The sequence below is a fragment of the Anolis sagrei genome, chromosome 7, assembly GCF_037176765.1.
Source record: "Anolis sagrei isolate rAnoSag1 chromosome 7, rAnoSag1.mat, whole genome shotgun sequence".
NCBI lineage: Eukaryota > Metazoa > Chordata > Lepidosauria > Squamata > Dactyloidae > Anolis > Anolis sagrei.
The window spans coordinates 21145363-21168688 of record NC_090027.1 but is presented as its reverse complement, the minus strand read 5'-3'; the positions used below and the strand labels follow the sequence as shown (position 1 = coordinate 21168688).

At 44.7% G+C, this 23326-nt stretch overlaps 1 protein-coding gene across 1 annotated transcript; it reads left to right on the top strand.

Moving 5' to 3' along the window:
- The first annotated feature begins 9564 nt into the window (after nucleotides 1-9564).
- Nucleotides 9565-23326, top strand: IL1B (interleukin 1 beta). The gene is made up of 6 exons (XM_060787351.2): nucleotides 9565-9633; nucleotides 11428-11476; nucleotides 11754-11955; nucleotides 18715-18888; nucleotides 20910-21046; nucleotides 22879-23326. Exons 1-6 carry the CDS (start codon nucleotides 9587-9589, stop codon nucleotides 23077-23079), a joined length of 810 nt encoding a protein of 269 aa, XP_060643334.2. The 5' UTR covers nucleotides 9565-9586; the 3' UTR covers nucleotides 23080-23326.

Below are 23326 nucleotides of genomic sequence, written 5' to 3'. Positions count from 1 at the left end.
AATACTGTTTGCTTACCATTGAAAATTACCTAGGGCCGCCTCTGCTCATGGACCAGCCCACACCACAGCTCCCTGTTGGCCATCACCACCCCCAGCTCCTTCAAGGTCAATCCAGTCACTTCAAGGATGCCATCCATCCACCTTGACAACAAACACAAATCCACTACAAGTCATAGTACATAAATCACAAAGGAAAATGTTTTTTTCAGCTTATATAATACAATATTAAACGTATAACCAACTTATATGATGCAGCATTGAGCAATATACAATGAACAAAAAACTGTTGTTTATACAGTGATATCCTTTACGTGGATATCCTCTTACAAGGGACTGGAAACTCCACTCAAGAGTATCTTTCTCTAAAGTAAGGGATCTTATGCCCTTAAGAGAAGTCTGCTTTAGAGCAAGAAAGACTCTACTCTTGTTACTGATGTAAAATCACTTTATAAACAACAGTTTTTTGTTCATTGTATATTGCTCAATGCTGCATCATATAAGTTAGTTATACGTTTAATATTGTATCATATAAGCTGAAAAAAACATTTACCTTTGTGATTTATGTACTATGACTTGTAGTGGATTTGTGTTTGTTGTGATGTTGGGAATCCATTGTCTTTTGTATTTATTTATTTATTTATTTATTTATTTACTTTATTTGTATACCGCTGTTCTCAGCCCTTAGGCGACTCACAGCGGTTAACAAGAACAGCAAAAGTTCAATGCTACCATAACACGGTATAAAAAACAGTTAACATCATAACATATTATAGAAAAGTATACAATTAACAACAATATCCAATTAAACCAATAGCCATTCGCTAGCGTCTCATCACTAAAAACATTATCCAGGTCCGTCATCCATTGTTCCATTCCTATGTTCATTACATTCATTGCACTGACTATTCAAACGCCTGCTCAAACAACCAGGTTTTGACTTTTTTGCGGAATACCATTAATGATGGAGCTAGTCTAATGTCCGTGGGAAGGGTGTTCCACAGCCGCGGGGCCACCACCGAGAAGGCCCTATCTCTCGTCCCCGCCAGCCATGCCTGAGAGGCAGGCGGGATCGAGAGCAGGGCCTCCCCGGAAGATCTCAAAGTCCTAAATTTAATAAATAAATAAATTTTGGGAATCCATTGTCTTTTGTATCCATCCATCTTGTCCTTGGTGGGTCCTCTTCCTTTTTCCTTGCATTTTCCCCAGCATAATTGTCTTCTCTAAGCTTTCCTTTCTTCTCATGATGTGGCCAAAGTACTTCCTCTTGGCCTCTACTATTCTTCCCTCCAATGAAAGTGTATGGTTTGAATTTTAAAAACATTGCTTTTCTCAGGGACACTTATACGTTGCTTGCTCCAGAGTCAGTAAACCATCCGATCTTTATGTTTATCCAGAAAACCGACAAATCAAAAATGTAGTCAATCAATTAGTTTTACAATAAAAAATGATTTCTGCTAAAAATGTCTTTTTTTTTCTCTTCCCTTTCATTCAACATAGACACAGCAATGCAAGGCAGAGTATTGAACTGAATGATGTGTTTTCTCGGTGAATCTATGTTCGCAACAATACTTTTATTTACTATCTCATTCATTTTGGGTTTAGCTAGTAGAATATAAACATATTAAATGGGCACACAAATAGGGATCCGTGGATACCGGAGGTTCCCAGCCGAGGGAACCGGAACACCCATGGGGTGAGGGTTTGCAAGGGGTTCATTGGGATGACAGGGTGGTGTACATAAGGGAGAGGGGGGGGAGAGGAAGAGCCCCACTCTGAGGGTTGTGGGGACCGTGAGGGCCTTGTGGCCCCCATAACTGGCTGCAAGAGGTGAAAGCTGGAGAAAAAGAAACAGGAGACACAGAAAATACAAAGGAGCAGGAGTAGAGGATAACACAATTTATTGAAGAGATTTGTTGTTCATTCGTTCAGTTGTCTCCGACTCTTCGTGACCTCATGGACCAGCCCACGCCAGAGCTCCCTGTCGGCCGTCACCACCCCCAGCTCCTTCAAGGTCAGTCCAGTCACTTCAAGGATGCCATCCATCCATCTTGCCGTTGGTCGGCCCCTCTTCCTTTTGCCTTCCACTTTCCCCAGCATAATTGTCTTCTCTAGGCTTTCCTGTCTCCTCATGATGTGGCCAAAGTACTTCAACTTTGTCTCTAGTATCCTTCCCTCCAGTGAGCAGTCGGGCTTTATTTCCTGGAGGATGGACTGGTTGGATCTTCTCGCAGTCCAAGGCACTCTCAGAACTTTCCTCCAACACCACAGCTCAAAAGCATCGATCTTCCTTGGCTCAGCCTTCCCTAAGGTGCAGCTCTCACATCCGTAGGTTACTACAGGGAATACCATGGCTTTGACTATTGAAGAGATACTTTGATTTAAAACTAATAAAAAAGAAAAGATTGTTGCCAGAAATCTCCCAGGCCTTGTTAGCTGCTGCTGGTCTCCTCCATACCTCCAGACATTTGCATAGCCGATAATAGAACTTCAGGCTCCCACTACCTGTGGAACTCTCCGTTATAGTTTATTAGTTTATTATTTTGATCGGGGGCAGGGTGGGAGTGCTCGACAACATTTCCTCCTCCCTCTCCTCCTTCATAGGATCATCTGAATAGTAAAAAAAAAAAAAAAAAGATAGGTACACAAACACAACCTGCCTTGCCTAAGCAAAGCCAACCCAAAGTAAACACCATCAGAAAAAGCTTTGCCTCAACAGGATCTGCATGCACCTTCTGCCCTCATGCCCTCACAAGCCTCCGTTTAGTTTCTCTTTGCTATTTCCCCTTAATAACTTCCCCATTGCAGAGTATTTCTCACGTTGTGTGCAGATCTGCCAGAACCTTTCCAACGGAAGAGCCTTTTTTAGCCGGTATTGGCTAAAGCTGAGCATCTACATTCAGTGGAAGGTTCCAGAAATAGGGCTCCAGAGGTGGGCAACAGTCCCCCACAGAGTTGCATTTGGCCGGGCGCTCCGTTGTACATTCATTCTCCAAGGCCCCATCTGCCATGCCATATCACGCAGTTTCAGAATGCAGTTGAACAGCATTGAGCTAGATTATTTGAGTCTGCACTGTCATGTAATCCGGTTCCATGCAGTTCAACTGCATTACAAGCAGTTCCCAAGTTCCGAACAAGATCACTTCTGTAGGATTGTCCTTAAGTTGAATTTGTATGGAAGTCAGAATGGGTACATTTTTTAAAGTGGAATTCCAATCCCACACACACACACACACCTGTGCCCCTGTTTGGAAGATTCTATCTCATTTTCTTTCCTTGTCAGAATGGGAGTTTTGGAAAATGTGGCTTGTTGTGGAAACAAGGACTGGAGATAAAGCTTCAGTGGAAGCACCTTTTCCCCATGATAGGAACTTTCAGGAGTGAATTTCCTTTCTAAATAATAGATTTCCTGCACTCCCTGTAGTCACTTCATCACACTGGGACATTTTCCTGCCACTCCAGTAATGAATAGGCATGCTGCCTACCACAAGACATCACTGGACTTCTAGAAGCCAGCCCGGGTTGGAGTGGGTTTCCAACCAATTGTGTAGCCTGTTGTCAACCTTTGCAACCCGAAAGACAGTTGCATCTGTCAAGTAGGAAAATTAGGTACCACGTTGTGTGGGGAGGCTAAATTAACTAATTTATGAGGCGATAAAAAAGACTCCAGCAAAGCACTCCAGCAAAAAGCATACGAGGAATGCGGAAGTACTTCATCAGTGTCGCAGATGGACGATGAAAGCGACAGCTAGCCTGGCGGCCAGAAAAAGTTAAATAGCCTCTCTGTGTATGTCTGTATATGTTTGTAAAAATTGGCATTGAATGTTTGCCATATATGTGTACACTGTAATCCGCCTTGAGTCCCCTGCGGGGTGAGAAGGGCGGAATATAAATACTGTAAATAAATAAATACATACATACATACATACATACATTTAGCAGGGGCTAATCTGTTCATGGATTTCTATTGAGAGTTTTCTGGACATTACTGCATTTGGATTTTCTGCAAGCTTTATGGACATTGCTGTTTGCTGTTTCATTTTGACTTTTTTACCTTTGGACTTCTATCTATTTTATATTCATCATTCAATAAAAAGGATTGTATTTTTACTAAACCAAGGTGTGGTGTATTAATGACAAGAGGGCCCTGTTTCCAGCGCTGGAGTGCAACAACCCCAAGCTGTGTGTTAAGAGGGTTTCAACACATCCTGAAACCTACACTACTGCTTTCTCTTTCCTGGATCAGCATAGAAATTGCTCCTGGCCACTTCCCCAAACTCAGGCTGACTTTGGAGGAAGGAGAGGTCAGACAGGAAACCCACAAGATGCACCCCACCCCCTATGTCTCTGTGGTGGCGGCTCTTATCACACAAGGGGCCCTTCTACACATCCATATAACCCAGAATATCAAGGCAGGAAATCCTACAATATCTGCTTTGAATTGGGTTACCTTGAGTCCATACTGGCATATATTCCAGTTCAAAGCAGATATTGTGGGATTTTATTCAGCTGTTTGGAAGAGGCCTCAACCCATCCAGCATCATTTGTGGTAGCCATGAAAATCAAGTTTCTGGAGTAGAACAACTACTTTCAAAGTAAGCTCTGTACAATTAAGTAGGAAATAACACTTTCAAACCAGGAGTACAATGTAATAGCGACCTCTTTTCTACCTTCGCTGAAGAGGCCCAACGACACCCCTTTCCCAGTTTGCAGAAGAGGTCACACAACACATGCTTCCGGCTCACCTCAAGATGCTCAAGACCAGGGGATGGTCATGATTTCCCAAGCCTCAGTTTATGCAAATTGCAGCACGTCCGAGGGGCAGGAAGCGGGCGCTGATGTCACCAGCCAGGAAGCCTTCCTTCCGTCACTAGCCACAGCCCTGTGAGAAGAGCGTTGCGCCCAGAAGCCCTACTTCCCACTTAGCAAGAAAACAGGCTCCGTTCCACAAAGTGTGGGGAATCCCACCCGTGGAAGAGCCCCTATCGTGCCATGAGTCATGCCCAGCAAAGAGCCTTAGGCCCAGGCTGTGCAGAGGCAGCCCCTGCCCACAGGCACCAATGGCAAGGTCACCATACACGGAGCCTCACCTGAGCATGCTTTCCCATTGAGAAGGATTGGCAAGTGAACAGTCCACAGGGATCAATGGGGCCACTAGCAATTACTAGCCCCCATGCAGACTCACAATGCATAGACTCATAGGAGCAGAGAGTTAGAAGAGACTTCAAGGGCCACCCAGTCCAAGCCCCCTCTTCCAGGCAGCAAGACACCATCCAATCCCTCCTGACAGATGGCCATCAAGACTCTGCCTAATGGCCTGCAAAGAGATACATTCCACCATCATCATTATCATCATCAAATAGTATTGTTGTTGTTGTTACTATTATATAATCATGGACTTGGAAGAGACCCCAAGGGCCACCCAGTTCAAGCCCCTTCTTCTAGGTAGTACACAATCAAAGCCTTCCCAACAAATGGCCATCCAGACTCTACTTAAAAACCTCCAGAGAAGGAGAATCCATCATCATGATCATCATCAATTATTATTATTATTATTATTATTATTATTATTATTATTATTTACAGCTTTTCTATTCCGCCCTTCTCACCCCGCAGGGGACTCAGGGCGGATTACAGTGTACACATATATGGCAAACATTCAATGCCAATTTTTGACATACAAACATATACAGACATAGACAGAGGCTATTTAACTTTTTTTTCTGGCCGCCAGGGGATCTGTCGCTTTCATCGTCCATCTGCAACGCTGATGAAGCACTTACGCATTCCCGCATAGTTCCCCGCTGGAATGCTTTGCTGGAGTCTTCTTTATGGCCTCATAAATCAGTTAATTTAGCCTCCCCACACTTTAAGGTGGTACCTTACTTTCCTACTTGACAGATGCAACTGTCTTTCCGGTTGCAAAGGTCGACAACAGGCTACACACAATTGGTTGGAAACCCACTCCAACCCGGACTGGCTTCGAACTCATGACCTTTTTGGTCAGAGTGATCTTAATGCAGCTGACACTCACCCAGCTGCGCCACAATCCCCGTGCTTATTATTATTATTATTATTATTATTATCTACTTTAAAAGCATCTTTCAGGAGGTTTTGACTAGTGTATTCTTGCATGGCATGGGGTTGGTCTAGAGCAGGGGTCCCCAAACTATATTAATTATGCTCACTATAGCCTGCAATGTCAATGGAGGGAGGACCATTGGTGTCTCCTGAGTGGTAGGAGCTATAGCTGTTTGTGGAGGCAAGAGTTTGTCTGTATAAATGGACACCACAGTCACACACACACACACATATACATTTTTTACTTTTATTATGTGGATGGATAGATAGATAGATAGATAGATAGATAGATAGATAGATAGATAGATACAGTAGAGCCTCATTTATCCAACCTTCTCTCACCCAACGTTCTGTATTATCCAATGCCGTCTGCCTCCCACCTGGATCCACAGCTGTTTCAATACATTGCAATGTTTTGGTACTAAATTTGTAAATACAGGAATTACTACATGACGTTGCCATGTATTGAACTGCTTTTTCTGACAGTTTGTTGTAAAACATGATGTTTTGGTGTTTAATTTGTAAAACATAATGTAATTTGACATTTCCTAGGCTTTTCCTTAATCCCTCCTTATTATCCAACATTTCTGCTTATCCAACATTCTGCTGGCCCATTTATGTTGGATAAGCAAGACTCTACTGTAAATGTTTTGGTATGCAGCTTTCCCTTTACTCTATGTTTCTTGAGGTTGTGGGAGGGGCTGCAGACCACATGATCAGATCTGGGACTGCTCAGAGCTCAGACTCCATTTTTGACTTCGGATTCCATTAGAGCACAGACTCCATGAGACTCTGGACTATTAAGAGCAAACTTATTTTGCTGTTGATTGTAAGAAAGATGCCCTGTGTTATCTGCACAGAGAAACTACTTCAAATCCTATCTGTAACTGGATTGACAAGTTATGAACCTGTATGCTGAATACATGAAGGTTGTGAGTAACCCAGATATGTTCCTTTTAACAAAGTCAACTTTATTTTTGTCTCTTTAGAGCATGATATAGAAACAAGATGTATTATGGGAACGAAGATGTTTTTGGACACTGAAAAGAACACTTTTGAAAAACTTCTATATTTTGTGCATTGGCATAATCACTGTTCCTAACAGATCAGAGACAACTAGGTTATCAGTCTAACAACTGAAAAACCAAATTGCCTTGCATAAGTACATGTGGATATATACCACTGAAGAGAATATTTTCGAACGAGTTTTTGGCTCTTCTCTGGAAGATCATCCTTTTACAAAAAGTTATGATTTCCAGATGGTTGTGAATGCCATTTTTCTCTGAAAGGCTATGGCAATAGTGGTTTTCCAAATCATCATGTCTTTCCAAAAGCTCTTGCACACAAGGGAAAGCCACTGGGAAGCCTTAGGTGGTGCCACCGGGGACTCCAAAATGTGCCATCTCCAACCAAAGATCAAACCCATGCCTGCCTTTTACATATCCAGGGGTTTGCTCACTTTTGCTCAGAGTGACGACTGACAAAAATTCAGCGTTTTCACAATCGGCGAGTTCTGCAACATGACCACTTCCCATTCCTGAAAGTATTTCCTCCGCTTTTGAAACCCACAGGTGCCAAAGGGAAATTCTGGCCATGACGCCACAGTGGGCGATGAGAACATAAAACAGTGCCGCCAGGGCAGCGGAGACACATTCTCAGCCAACGACGAGGACGAGAGCAGTCTGAAGAAGGGCTCTTTCCTGTAAAGACACACCATCCAGACAGGTACCAATGCGTAGCGATGTGTGCGTGAATTGCTTGCTTGCAAAGTTGTATTTATGGTGGCCTTTTTCAATTACAGAAAAGTTCAGATGACACATAGAGAGGTAGTGGGGGACCTCAAGTTACTTGTGGATGATGGGACCCTGTGCATTAGCTAGGGTTTCTTCTGCAAAGACAAGCCAGAGGTGGTCTCCCATCCAAGCATTAATCAAGATCAGCTTCCAAGACCAGAAGCAGCTGGGGGTGCCTTGAGGTTATCTCGGTCCAGAGAGACACTGTTGTTGTTGTTGTTGTTGTTGTTGTTGTTGTTGTTGTTGTTGTTACTCCTACTGTTGTATTGTGTTTTGGGGCTTCGGCCTGTGTAAGCCGCATCGAATCCTTCGGGAGATGCTAGCGGGGTACAAATAAAGTTATATATATACTGGCTGTTAGGAATTCTGGGAGTTGGAGTCCAAAACACCTGAAGGGCCCAAGTTGTCTTATGCCTGCTCTAAGGGGAACAAACAATCAGGCCTTGGAAATGAATCTCAAGTCTTCCAAACCACTCTCTTTACAGAGTATCAGGATAGGCATGTTCACACTGAGCTGGCAGGCTCACTTTTCCACCAACCTGAGCACTGAACTCCTTGGAATGAAAGCCTTGCTTCAAACCAGGGGCAATGAAGCTATGTTGTGGGCATGCCTGCTTTGGCACACCTCCGTTGATAAGTCGGTTGACACTGAGCTGGAGAAACCCAGCACTCAGTGTTGGGCTTGCAGAAGTGTCTGTCATTGACAATGCAGCAAGGGATTTGGCTCTTGTTGGTTCTGCTAGAGCTGCAACCACTTCCAAATTCCCCCAAGGACTTTGGTAAAGAAAGGAACTGCTTGGCTGTTTTCAGTCTTGCGTTTGTCATCCCTCAAGAAAGCCCTTGGATGCACTTGTTCTCTCTGCTAGGGTGTCAAAGCAATTCCCAGAGATCAATGATGATGATAATAATAATAATAATAATGATAATAACAACAACAACAACAACAACAACAACAACACCTTGTTTATATTCCGCCCTATCTCCCCAAGGGGACTCAGAGCAGATTGCAGCATATATACAAACAGAAACACAGGCAAACATTCAATGCCTTGGTTCAAAGGCAAAGGCTTCCCCTTTTATCTCCGGCTTGTGGAGACAGTGGTCAGCTCCAGCTCTGTGGAAGGTGTACATCTCCATTTCCAGGCATTGTCCATGGACACCTCCTGGTCATGTGGCTGGCATGATTGCTTGGAGCTCCTCTTTGCCTTCCTGCCGAGGCAGTACCTATTGATCTATCCACATTTGCATGTTTTTGAACTGCTAGGTTAGCAGGAGTTGGGGCTAACAGCAGGAGCTCATCCTGCCCCAGAGATTCAAACTGCCAACCTTCAGTTCAGCAGTTCAGCTGTTCAGCAGCACAAGGGTTTAACCCATTGTGCCACCACAGCCCCTTTTATCTATATTAATGCTAATACTGAGTCTATATTTTGAATCTATATTAGTGCTATATGTTTTCTATGAGCTGCACTGTTGGCACAAGGAATTTGGTAACACTCAACACTGTGCCCAGCTCCCAGTCAGTGGTCTGTCAATGGGAGAGTGGTGAGGCCTCTCCAGGTTTTGCCCAGAACGTCAAAGAGCTGGCCACAGTCCTGAACCTTATCCTCAACGTTGGTTTCGAGGGCATCACTTCAGCCATTAAAAACACGGCATGCTTAACTGTGAAATGTCATTGGCCTGATGGACCTTCCCCTTTCTGCCTCCTAGATCAAGCCATGGCCAGAGTCCCTGAGTTCCAAGACGACATCATGGATTTTTGCAGGTAAGCCTTGCTTTCTTAATATCTAAGATGGCAGACTTCTTAATGTACCCACTCCCTCTCCCATCATCCAGGATTCTGTCAATATCTAAGGTGGCCAACTTATTAATGTATCCCTCCTCCCAATATCCAGGATGGCCGCCCTCCATTCTACCAATGTCCAAAATGACTGACTTATTAATGTATCCCTCCTCCCTATATCAAAGATGGCCACCCTTTCCTAATAGTTTTAGACCAAAAACAGGCAACAGCAACTGCATTTTCTGTAGCTTGAAACAGTTCTTCCTCTGTGCATGAGGCAGGGCATTGTGAGCAAGCATACAGGTGTGGAGTTGTTTACTCTGCTCCACAGTCACACCAGGTGGAGGGTTCTTCTAGGTCATGCCATTTTGCTAGGTTGCCTTTTAATGATGAGGATGATGATGATGATCTTTATTTATACCCGCCACCATCTCCCCAAAGGGAACTTGGGGCAGCAAAAGACCAAGCACAAAATTACAACAAAATAAAATAAAATACAAACAGCAAATAATAACATCAAAATAAAACACATAAATTAACAGAAAATGCAATAAACAGATGCAAAATAACGTGATGAAGAAGTAAAATAAAAGCACGGTGGGCAGGCCAAATGCACAGAATAAGACTGGTAAAACCCTGGGTGAGATAAATAAATGGGGAAGTATGCGTCTTTGGATCTGCCCGCTCTGCTTCCGAGTCTGTTCAGGGACTTCCAAGTTGCCCATTCTAGGTTTGCCCTTGGAGGAAGAACCTTGTGGGGGGGGGGGGGCATCCAGTTGGGATTTCCTGGTTTAGCTGCCCAGAGGGATATTCTTGCTGTTCCTAGGGGAATATTAAGAGGAGTGTTGGTTCTCACAAAACTTTTCCTTGATTTGAGTCTACTGGGAGGAAGCTGATAGCCATGCAATGGGTGGCTTTCACAGTGTTCAACCTTATTTTTCTCGCATTTGGTAGTAACTTCCCGTTGCACATCAGGGGGGGGGGGGGGTGGCAATGTCAGCTAGCTTGTAGAGTCTATCAACAGACATCCTGTAGTTCTTCTACATGTCTCATTTGTTGGCGTAATGTAAAATAAACCATGTGGAGCTCACATTTGAGCAGCTCACACACTGCCTTGCTAGAGAAAGAAAATATGCCACGCAGGTGAACAATAAAGAAAAAGTAGTTTACTCTTCATAGTTCAGAACATATGTACAATGTGGTCAGCTGCATCAACTCACATAAAGTCCTTTCATGAGAGATTTAAAATAGTCTTTTGTCCATGTAGCTAAACTCCTTCAGCAACTCATGAAGAAATATCACACTCCAAATTCTGTCTCTCTCTGCTTCTTTCTTCAAACTGTCACTTTCTGCACCTGCATAGCTCAAGACTGAACAAAAATCTAACAGTATCCAAAAGTCCTAGGCTCAGCTATCATCCTGGGCATTGCCCAACCAATTGGATTCATGCATCTTGTTTTACAGTTAACACACACACATTAGCTGATTCCTTGCATGTTTCAACATCATTCAATGCTATATTCACCTGCTTCGCATGGGCAGATTTATGCCAAATGGGGCAGGCATACTCAGCAGTTGAGTACAACAAAGCCAGGGCTGATGTTCTTATTAATTTTGGGTCTGCACCCCATGTGCTGCCAGTAAGTTTCCGCAGGGTGTTATTGCATGCTGCTACTTTGTGCTTGGTGTTTGCACACTGTTTCCTAAATGTTAATATAGTGCAATTTTTTAAAAAATCAATCTCTCTGACCTTTGCTTTTCTTCCTTTAGCTGCAGCATGAATGAGGTTGAGTTCTACGTAGAGGTCCGGCCGGCTTCCACCAAGGTGAGGACCCCCCCCCCTCCTACTTGTACCCTCCTTCCTGGGCAAGCATAGGCCAACTTCAGCCCTCCCTCCAGGTGTTTTGGACTTCCACAATTCCTAACAGCCTACCGGCTGTTAAGAATTGTGGGAGTTGAAGTCCAAAACACCTGGAGGGAGGGCCGAAGTTGGCCCATGCTTGCTATAGAGATGGCATAGTGATGGCAGTGAAGTGGCTTTGCAGGGAAAGCGTGGGAAGCCTTATCAGGAGGCTGCAGCCGTGTCTGTCCTTCCGTCTCAGGGCTCCTTCCTAGAAAAGCAAAGGCACCAAGCTTCCCAGGAATGCGAGCTGGGCATCCAGGTGGAGATCTGCAAGCAGGCTTCGGCCAAGGGCTTTCGGAAAGCAGCAATCATTGTGGTGGCCCTCGAGAGGATGAGGAAGCATTCACCGGCCAGGTTTTTCTCCGACGAAGACCTGATGGACATCTTGAGCACCGTCTTAGGTAGAGTACGGAGCGCATGCCAGGAGGCAGCCTCTCTCATTTTTCCTATGCAACACTATTTTTGTTCCTGGGTTATCAATGTCATTTCCTAATTGGTTCTATCTTTTCCGGGAAGGACATCCTGCAGAACATTTTGCTCTAGCCTTTCAATGAATATATCTCATAGAGTCCCAACCAATCTAACATAATTTGGAACACAAAAACAAAGTTTCTGGAGTATAACAACTACTTTCAAAGCAAGATCCGCACAATTAAACAGGAAATAATACTTTTGGACATAGTCAGGCATGTAGTCGGGGGGGGGGGGGGGCTTCAGGGGCTTCAGCCCCCCCCCCCCCCCCCCCCCCAATTCTCATGGTGGTTCGCGAAAAGGCCTTACTGGTGCATTATTTAAACTGTTATGTTTATTCATATCATGATCTGATCACCATACTCAATATATCCCATCTGCATGGGGGTATTGGGGTAATGATACAAAAGGTTTGCTAGGCTAGACCCTCTTTCACTCACTCAGCCCCCCCCCCCCGAAACTCAGCCCCCCCCAAAATCCCCCCTGAAAAAAATTCAGCCCCCCGCCCCCCAAAACAAAATCCTGGCTACGGGCCTGGACATAGTGCTATCAATGCACCAAACTAAGCACTGATGGCTGCTGTTGGTGTGCAAGAGTGATCCATGCACATTGGGAAGGATTTGTCCTCTAGGGTTGTGCATTCAGGATAAATTTTGACCCATTTCGTGTCCCGGGTTTCGATGGGGGCCCTGATCCATTTTTTAGGAGCCTCTCGAAATCAGGAGGGCAAATACCTGTTTTTGCTCTGGGGTGCCAAAAAATCCATTTTCTATCAGATGACTATGGGTGGGAGGGCTTCCCAGACTTCCCTTCCCATCATTTTAGGTATTTAAGGTCTACTCTAGAGGAGAGGTGCTCAGCTCCAGGCAGGTGCGCGCTTTAAGGAGACTTCAGTTTTTATCTGTTTCTTACTCTAGAGGAGGCGCTCGGTTGCAGGCAAGCATATGCACTTTCTGAGCCTGCACACCATACACACTTTTCAAAGCAAGGAGGCAAGCTTACTCTAGAGGAGGCACTCAGTTGCAGGCAGACACATGTGCTTTCTGGGCCTGCATGCCATAAACACTTTCTAAAGCAAGGAGGCAATTTTACTCCAGAGGAGGTGCTTGGCTGCAAGCAGGCGCATGTGCTTTCTGGACCTGCATGCCAAAAACACACTCTTTCCAAGGCAAGGAGGCTACACACAAAAAGCAGGCAAGGAGCCGGGATGAGCTCTCGCTTGCTTTCGTGTCGAGCTGATTTTTGTACTAGGAGGGGCCTTCCCATTTTGACAGTTCATTGCACAACCCTATTGTCCTCCTCTTCCTTCTCTTTCCCCCCTGCTTTTACATAATTAGCAAATGTTATATTGGTTGAAAGTACATTTTTAAAAAATATAAATTTTAATTTCTAAAGCATACATATTATAACTATTGGAATTTAAAGTAATAAAAATTATTATTATTATTATTATTATTATTATTATTATTTACTACATTTATATGCCGCCCTTCTCACCCCGAAGGGGACTCAGAGTGGCTTACAAGTAATATGTAAATGCAATATTCCTGCTTCTTGGCAGGGGGTTGGACTGGATGGCCCATGAGGTCTCTTCCAACTCTTTGATTCTATGATTCTATGAATACATTATATTATTACCATAGCACAATGTTAGTATTATATATTACTATATTGTACTATACCATTATACTGTAATATTATTAGTAATATTACATGTAATATAAAATATATAATTTTAATATCATTTTAGTAGTAGTATATTGTATTATAAGAGCCCCCGGTGGCGCAGTGGGTTAATATAATATATTATATATACATATAATATTGATAATATTGTACAATATTGAGCCCCCAGTGGCGCAGTGGGCTAAACCGCTGAGCTGCTGAGCTTGTTGACCAAAAGGTTGCATGTTCGATTCCACGGAGCGGCGTGAGCTTCTGCTGTCAGCCCTAGCTTCTGCCAACCTAGCAGTTCGAAAACATGCAAATGTGAGTAGATTAATAGGTACCGCTCCGGCGGGAAGGTAATGGCGCTCCATGCAGTCATGCCGGCCACATGACCTTGGAGGTGTCTACGGACAACGCCGGCTCTTCAGCTTAGAAATGGAGATGAGCACCACACCCCAGAGTCAGACATGACTGGACTTAATGTCCGGGGACTACCTTTACCTTTACCTTTATATTGTATTATATTATAATATTATCAATATTATATATTACATTATAATAATTATAATAATTATAATTTACTAGCTGTCCTGTCCCCGGCCACACGCTGCTGTGGCCCAGTCTGTTGGTCTGAAAAATAAAGATGTGGAGAGTGTCTGGTTTGCCCACCCTGGAACATGCAACATATCATTGTTCTTCTTAAAGTGTCCCTTTCAAATCTATGATACTATATCTTTGTGTGTGTGAATCATATCTATCTCTATCTATATCTATGGCTGGATGGTTCTTTGTCAGGAGGGCTTTGATTATGTTTTCTTGCCCTGGTGAAAGGAGTTGGACTGAGTATTGAGTGCTTGTGCTAAGTTTGGACCAGATCCATCATTGTTTGAGTCCACAGTGCTCTCTGGGTGTAGGTGAACAACAACTCCCAAACTCAAGGTCAATGCCCACCAAACCCTTCTAGTGTTTTCCGTTGGGCATGGGAGTCCTGTGTGCCATGTTTGGTTCAATTCCATCATTGGTGGAGTTCAGAATGCTCTTTGATTGTAAGTGAACTGTGAATCCCAGCAACTACAACTCCCAAATGACAAAATCATAATTTTTTGAGTGATGGTCACTCCTTGTGTTGTGAGACGTTTTGTTGCCAAATTTGGTGTGATTTCGTTCATTGGTTCTTTTGTTTTTAAGGAACTCATTATGCACAGAGCATTTTTATATATATAGTTTTATATACCACCCTATCTCCCCAAAGGGACTCAGGGCGGTTTACAGACACAAGAACAAAGTGGCAAAGATTCATTGCCAAAACGATCAAACAACATCAAAACATCAAACAACAATAAATTGACTGGAGATGCTGCGGCCTTGAGGAGGGCAATGGCGAGGCCTACCTGAGCCTGTTGCTTCCAGGCCGGCCTTGAGGAGAGTGATGGCAAGACCTTCCTGGGCCTATTGGTGCTGTGACGGCCTTGAGGAGAGCAATGGCGAGACCCTCCTGGGCTTGTTGTTGCAGGCCGGCCTTGAGGAGGTCAATGGCAAGGCTCTCCTGGACATGTCGGTGCTGTGGCTGCCTTGAGGAGCGCGATGGTGAGGCCCTCCTTAGAATCATAGAATCCTAGAGTTGGAAGAGACCTCATGGGCCATCCAGTCCAACCCCCTGCCAAGAAGCAGGAATATTGCATTCAAATCACCCCTGACAGATGGCCATCCAGCCTCTGTTTAAAAGCTTCCAAAGAAGGAGCCTCCACCACACTCCGGGGCAGAGAGTTCCACTGTTGAACGGCTCTCACAGTCAGGAAGTTCTTCCTCATGTTCAGATGGAATCTCCTCTCTTGTAGTTTGAAGCCATTGTTCCGCGTCCTAGTCTCCAGGGAAGCAGAAAACAAGCTTGCTCCCTCCTCCCTGTGGCTTCCTCTCACATATTTATACATGGCTATCATATGTCCTCTCAGTCTTCTCTTCTTCAAGGCCAGGCCGGCCTTGACCCCAATTAGCAGTAATAATATTAGACTCTCTAATAATAGTAAAACATGTGTATCCTGTTGGAAAGAAAACATCCCAACCCTACACCAGGATGGAGTCTTATAATACTGAAAAGACTTTATCTTATCAAAGCTGTTAACAAGCAATGTCCTCAAGCTAGCTTGGGGACCTTGGACAATGGACCGTGGATGATGGGACTTGCAGTACATTCACTCACTTCCTTATTATTTACTAGCTGTGCCCTGCCACGCGTTGCTGTGGCCTATAGTAAAACTTATCAAAGTTGAGGTAGATATCTGGACTATTATGAAAGAGAGGTCCCTACCTATTCCTTCCCCCTTTTCCTCCCCCTTTCTCTACTTTCTTCCTTCTCTACCTCTTTCTTTCTTTCCTTCTTTCACTACTTGGTTTCATCCTTCTCTCTTTCCTTCATTCCCTCCCCCTTTCTTCCTTTGCCTTTCTTCCCTCCCTGTTTGCTTCCTTCTTTCACTTTTTATTTCCTTTTATTTCACCACCATCATAACAATAACAATAATGTAATGCATTGCCTCTGGGACCTGACACCTCTCCCATTCCCCCTAAAAGGGTCTCAGAGGAATAATAGCATAATAATAATAGAAATAACAACCTTTACCCGCCACGCGTTGCTGTAACCTACCTTCCCTCTTTCTCTCCTTCTTTCCCTCCTTCCTTCCTTCCTTCCCTCCCATCTTTCCTTCTCCTCTTCCTTCTCTAACTCTTTCCTTCCTTCCCCCTTTTTCTTTCTCTTCTGGTCTCTTTTCTTCTTTCTCTCTTTCCTTCTTTCCTTCCCTCCCTCTTTCTCTACATCTTCCCCCTTCCTTCACTCCCTCTTTCCTTCCTTCATTCCCTTTTTTCTTTCCTTCTCTCCTTCCTTCCTTCCCCCTTTTTCTTTCTCTTCTGGTCTCTTTTCTTCTTCCTCTCTTTCCTTCTTTCCTTCCCTCCCTCTTTCTCTACATCTTCCCCCTTCCTTCATTCCCTCTTTCCTTCCTTCATTCCCTTTTTTCTTTCCTTCTCTCCTTCCTTCCTTCTCCCTTTTTCTTTCTCTTCTGGTCTCTTTTCTTCCTTCTCTCTTTCCTTCTTTCCTTCACTCCCTCTTTCTCTACATCTTCCCCCTTCCTTCACTCCCTCTTTCCTTCCTTCGTTCCCTTTTTTCTTTCCTTCTCTCCTTCCTTCCTTCCCCCTTTTTCTTTCTCTTCTGGTCTCTTTTCTTCCTTCTCTCTTTCCTTCTTTCCTTCCCTCCCTCTTTCTCTACATCTTCCCCCTTCCTTCACTCCCTCTTTCCTTCCTTCATTCCCTTTTTTCTTCTCTCCTTCCTTCCCTCCCCCTTTTTCTTTCTCTTCTGGTCTCTTTTCTTCCTTCTCTCTTTCCTTCTTTCCTTCACTCCCTCTTTCTTTACATCTTCGCCCTTCCTTCACTCCCTCTTTTCTTCCTTCTCCCTTTTTCTTTCTCTTCTGTTGTCTCTCTTTTCTTTCCTTCCATCTTTCCTTTTCTTTCCTTTTCTTCTTCCTTCTTTCTCTAACTTTCCTTCCTTCCCCCTTTTTCTTTACCTCCCTTTCTCTTTCTTCCTTCTTTCCTTCCTTCCCGTCTTTCCTGGATTTTGACAGGGCGGGAAGGAGCGGGGTGGGGTTTGGAGGTGGTGTGAAGTAAAAGGAGGTAAGATTTGGGCGGGGGAGTGATGGAGCGTGGGGTTGTGTGTGTGTGTGCGGCAGCGGGGGAGTGATGGAGCGTGGGGTTGCGTGGGTGTGTGCGGCGGCAGGGGGAGTGATGGAGCGTGGGGTTGCGTGTGTGTGTGCGGCGGCGGGGGAAGTGGGGTTGCGTGTGTGTATGCGGCAGCGGGGGGAGTGATGGAGCATGGGGTTGCGTGTGTGTGTGCGGCGGCGGGGGGAGTGATGGAGCGTGGGGTTGCGTGTGTGTGTGCGGCGGCGGGGGGAGTGATGGAGCATGGGGTTGCATGTGTGTGTGCGGCGGCGGGAGTGATGGAGCGTGGGGTTGTGTGTGTGTGTGCGGCAGGGGGTGTGTCTGTGCGGGAAGCAGCGCGGTGGGGCTTGGAGTGGGCATGGCTTCCGCAGGGGGAACGTTGGCCGGAAGGCCGTGTGCGCACACCAGGGAACTTGCGGCTGGGCGCCAATGCGCATGCTCAGTTTTGCCGTTTTGTGAGTGTGTTGTTGTGTTGTTTTTCATTTTGAGTAGATATGTTTGTACCTTGTGGGTTGTGTTATGGGCATGGGAATTTTGGTTAAGTTTTGTTGGGGGGTTTTTGAGTTTTGTGGCTCCGTTGGATGCCCCTAACAAATTTATATATATAGATTTATTTATTTATTTATTTGCAGCATTTATATTCCGCCCTTCTCACCCCGCAGGGGACTCAGGGCGGATTACAGTGTACACATATATGGCAAACATTCAATGCCAATTTTGACATACAACATATACAGACATACACAGAGGCTATTTAACTTTTTCTGGCCGCCAGGGGAGCTGTCGCTTTTCATTGTCCATCTGCGACACTGATGAAGTACTTCCGCATTCCCCGCATGCTTTTTTGCTGGAGTCTTTTTTATGGACTCATAAATTAGTTAATTTAGCCTCCCCACACTTTAAGGTGGTACCTAATTTCCTACTTGACAGATGCAACTGTCTTTCGGGTTGCAAAGGTCGACAACAGGCTACACAATTGGTTGGAAACCCACTCCAACCCGGGCTGGCTTCGAACTCATGACCTTTTGGTCAGAGTGATCTTAATGCAGCTGACACTCAGCCAGCTGCGCCACAATCCCGATGCCTTACTGAAAATGGATTAAATCACTGGGTTGCAGTGGTCACCTTAGACCACTGCAAACCACACCAATGACAGATCAAGACCAAACTTGGCACACAGAGCCCCCATGGCTCTGAGTCCTCTTGGGGAGATAGAGCCGAATATAAATAAAGCATATTATTGTTAAATTAAAACCAGCAGGCACAGTAATGCCCTAAATGGATAAGAGTTGCTCACAGGACCTATGTCTCTTTCCCAGAACCCATAGACGTCGACACCTGCAGCGTCACCTACGCCACCGACTCCACCTACCAGTTCTCTGAGGACGTCAGCTACGACATCCAGGACATCGAGCAGAAGTCCCTCGTCCTCTGTGAGGCGCCCACCGAGCTGGTGGCCCTGCACCTCCAGGGCCCCAACATCAACCAAGCAGGTAAAGCCTCCAAGGGCCTGGGTCACCCTCTCTGTTGTCCTACTGAGCCAGTCCTGGCCCATGCCTAAAGAGGTCCCACTTGTCAGGAATACATTTTGAGCCTCAAAAATGTGACTTAATCCATTTTCAGTAAGGCAGAGTTCAGAGAAAGAAGTAGAGCAGTGCTTCTCAACCTTCCTATTACAGTTCCTCGTGTTGTGGTGACCCCCAACCATAACATTATTTTCGTGGCTACTTCAAAACTGTCATTTTGCTACTGTTATGCATCGCCATGTAAATATCTGATACACAGGATGTATTTCCATTCACTGGACCAAATTTGGAACAAATACCCAATATGTCCAAATTTCAATACTAGTCAAGTGGGGAGGGGATTGATTTTGTTATTTGGGAGTTTTAGTTGCTGGGATTTATAGTTCACCTACAATCAAAGAGCATTCTGAACTCCACCAATGATGGAATTGAACCAAGCTTCCCACACAGAACTCCCATGACCAACAGAAAATACTGGAAGGGTTTGGTGGGCACTGACCTTGAGTGTTGGAGTTGGAGTTCACCTACATCCAGAGAGCCCTGTGGATTCAAACAATGATGGATCTGGACCAAACTTGGCACAAATACTCAATATGCCCAAATGTGAACACTGGTGGAGTTTCGGGAAAATAGAGCTTGACATTTGGAAGTTGTAGTTGCTGGGATTTATAGTTCATCTACCATCAAAGAGCATTCTGAATTCCACCAACGATACAGCTGGGCCAACCTTCTTCCCACACAGAACCCCCATGACCAACAGAAAATAATGTGTTTTCGATAGTCTTTGGAGACCCCTCTGACACCCCCCTCATGATTCCCCCAGGGGTCCCGACCCCTAGATTGAGAAACGCTGATGTAGACACACAGACCTAGTCCTATGTTTTATAATAGCTATTAGGGATGTGCGATCCATTAACAAAATAGTTCAAAATCATTACAAAACTTGGGGGGGGGGGGCACTGGCATTTCGTTTCTAAATGGTTTCTAAAGTATAGGTAGTGAAAAATTAGTTACTATTTCATTATAGTAATTTTGCATAATTGCTATAATTGGGGAAACTTCAAGGGCTCCTAACTCTCTCATTTTTAAAGCTATTGGGGTGAAACTCGTCTCCTTCATAATTCCATTTTCTAAGTTTTCAATTGGAGGATGGTGTCTTCAGCTTTGCCATCTATCTAAATAAAAATGTAAAATAAAAATGAGGATGCTTGCCATAGATGCAGGCGAAACGTCAGGAGAAAATGGCTCTAGAACATGGCCATATAGCCCAAAAAAGCCTACAACCCAATGTAATGTTCGTTTGTGGGATTAACATAACTCAAAAACCACTGGACGAATTGCCACCAAATTTGGACACAATACATCTACTACCCCAAGGAGTGACCATCACTCAAAAAGCATGAATTTTGTCATTTGGGATTTGTAGTTGCTGGGATTTACAGTTCACCTACAATCAAAGAGCATTCTGAACCCCACCAACGATAGAATTGAACCAAACTTGGCATATAGGACTCCCACAACCAACAGAAAATTCTGGAAGGGCTTGGTGGGCATAGACCTTGAGTTTGGGAGTTTTAGTTCACCTACATCCAGAGAGCACTGTGGACTCAAACAATGAAGGATCTAGACCAAACTTGCCACGAATACTCCATATGCCCAAATGTGAACACTGGTGGAGTTTGGGGGAAATAGAGCTTGACATTTGGTAGTTGTCGTTGCTGGGATTTATAGTTCACCTACAATCAAAGAGCATTCAGAATCCCACCAGCAATAGAACTGGGTCAAACCTCCCACACAGAAAGTCGGGACCCCTGGGGGGAGGTCATGAGGGGGTGTCAGAAGGGTTGCCAAAGACCACCAGACTGGGCCACAGCAACGCGTGACAGGGGACAGCTAGTGCCATAAGAAGTCCTTAGCCGGACCCCGGTTGTGGCAAGTTCATTCAATCCACTCATCACACACACCAACCATTTCCCTGTCTTCTCCAGTGAGGCTAAAGATGTCCATCTACCGACCCAAGAGGGAGGCTGGCTCCACCAAGACCCCCGTCGCCCTCAACATCAAGGGAAAGAAGCTCTACCTGTCTTGTGTTCTGAAGGGGGAGGAGCCCATCCTGCAGCTGGAGGTGAGCAGGTCTCCTCTGGTCCCATTTGGAAAGGCCAGGGAATTATTGTATTCTCTAGTGTGCCACCGAATCTCATGTGCATCTCCATTTTCAAAACCCTGAATCCTAAGAAAGTATTTGGTGCCAAATGTCACGCACGATGGCAAAAGAGGAGGCTTTTCTTTATAGTAAAATAACATGATTGCACTATTTACAAGAACAAAGTTTCCATGACACAAATAAAGTTCTATATACTTTCTTCTTTGCGGCCATGCTGGGCTTCTTTCTCATGCAGATAAACAGCTTCGCTCTTACAGAGCCTCTTCTCACACCAAGCTTCACACAGTAGCTGATGCACACAGCAGCCTTCACACTGGAGCTTCATGCACAATGGCCTTCAACCTGGGGCTTCTCTCACCAAAGCTTCTCACACCTACTCATACTGAGGCCTACTAACACTGAGGCCTAGCTCACACTGTGAGGCCTTTCTCCCACTGAGGTGAACTAACACTGAGGCCTACTCATACTGAGGTCTTCTAACACTGAGGCCTACTTCACACTGATGGCTTTCTCCCACTGAGACCTTCTCACACTGAGGGCTCTCTCACACTGAGGCAACTCTCACACTGAGGCAAACTAACACTGAGGCCTGACTAACACACTGAGGCCTGAGGCACCTGCTTATATGGAACTGCAGCTTTTGCTGAGTCATTGCATCCATTTAACCCTTTCAGTGCTTGACCCACATATTTGTAATTAAAAATGCCTAGTTGCCTAGTAACCCAAAGTGATGAAAAGAATAAAAACATACAGACCAATGTTATATCTTCCATACGAAGCTTAGTAAAATAATATGGTTGCACTATTTACAACAGGGGTCTTCAAACTAAGGCCTGGGGGCCGGATACAGCCCTCCATGGTCATTTACCCGGCCCTCATTCAGGGTCAACATAAGTCTGAAATGATTTGAAAGCACACAACAACAACAATCCCATCTCATCAGCCAAAAGCAGGTCCACACTTCACATTGAAATACTAATAAGTTTTAAATTGTTCTTCATTTTAATTGTTGTATTGTTTTAAAGTGGTTTTTTGCACTACAAATAAGATGTGAAGTGTGCATAGGAATTCATTCATGTTTTTTTCAAATTATAATCTGGCCCTCCAACAGTTTGAGGGACTGTGACTTGGCCCTCTGTTTAAAAAGTTTGAGGACCCCTGATTTACAAGAACAAGGTTTCCATAATATGAACAAAGTCCTTTGTACTTCCTTCTTTGCTTCCACGCTGGACTTCTTTCTTATGCAGATAAACAGCTTCACTCTTACAGAGCCTCTTCTCACACTGAACTTACACAAGCTTCACACAGTAGCTTTACACACAGCAGCCTTCACACACTGGAGCTTCACACACAAGGCTTTACAACCTGGGGCTTCTCTCACAAGCTTCTCACACTCTGAGGCCTTCTCACAGACTGAGACCTTTCTCCCACTAAGATTTACCTTACTAAAATACAGGCACACTTGCTTATATTGAACTGCAGCTTTTGCTGAGTCATTGCATCCATTTAAATGATGTTGTTTTTATTGCTTTTGTTGCGTTTTATACTGTTTTAATCGGTATTATGATTTTTTTTATGTGTACTGATTTGTTGGAAACCGCCTTGAGTCACCGATTGGCTGAGAAAGGCAGTATACAAATACAATAAATAAATAAATAAATATAAATAACCCTTTCAGTGCTTGATTCACGTTTTTGCAATTAAAAATACCTACTGGTAGTTAATTTTTAATATTTGTGACATTTATTCATCACAATTGTAACTCCTTTCCTCTTCTTCATTTCCTTCTGCAGGAGGCCAACCTTCAAGGCAACCTGGACACCTCCAAACTGGGCCGTTTCCTCTTCTACAGGGTCACCGGGGACCACACTCGCTTCGAGTCGGCCGCCTTCCCCAACTGGTTCATCTGCACCTCCCCCAGGAACAATGAGCTTGTGACCATCACCAACCGCCCCGGGGAGGCCCTCATTGTGGACTATGACCTCACCCGCTAGGGGGTGATTTTTGGCCTCTTGGACAGGAAATGGGCTCCATCTTCCATGTGTTCTGGATCTTGGATGCTCTTGGGTTCCAAATGGGCCTCCTATATGCCAAGAAGTATACTGTTATCTCTGTGAGACCGAAGAAGCCCCGCCCCGTCTGTGATGGAAACCAACTCCACCAAAATTGGTTCTTCCTGCCCACCAAGCGCCTTGCAGTTTGGGCCACCCCCCACCCAGGATCTAGGGTTCCCTATGGAAC

What these genes read in the sequence shown, in the direction of transcription:
- IL1B (XM_060787351.2), top strand. Translation starts at nt 9,587, where the DNA reads ATGGCCAGAGTCCCTGAGTTCCAAGACGACATCATGGATTTTTGCAG. An exon ending in TCCGGCCGGCTTCCACCAAG is followed by an intron (nt 11,477 to 11,753) that starts GTGAGGACCCCC and finishes CTTCCGTCTCAG; the next exon opens with GGCTCCTTCCTAGAAAAGCA. An exon ending in CCCCAACATCAACCAAGCAG is followed by an intron (nt 18,889 to 20,909) that starts GTAAAGCCTCCA and finishes TGTCTTCTCCAG; the next exon opens with TGAGGCTAAAGATGTCCATC.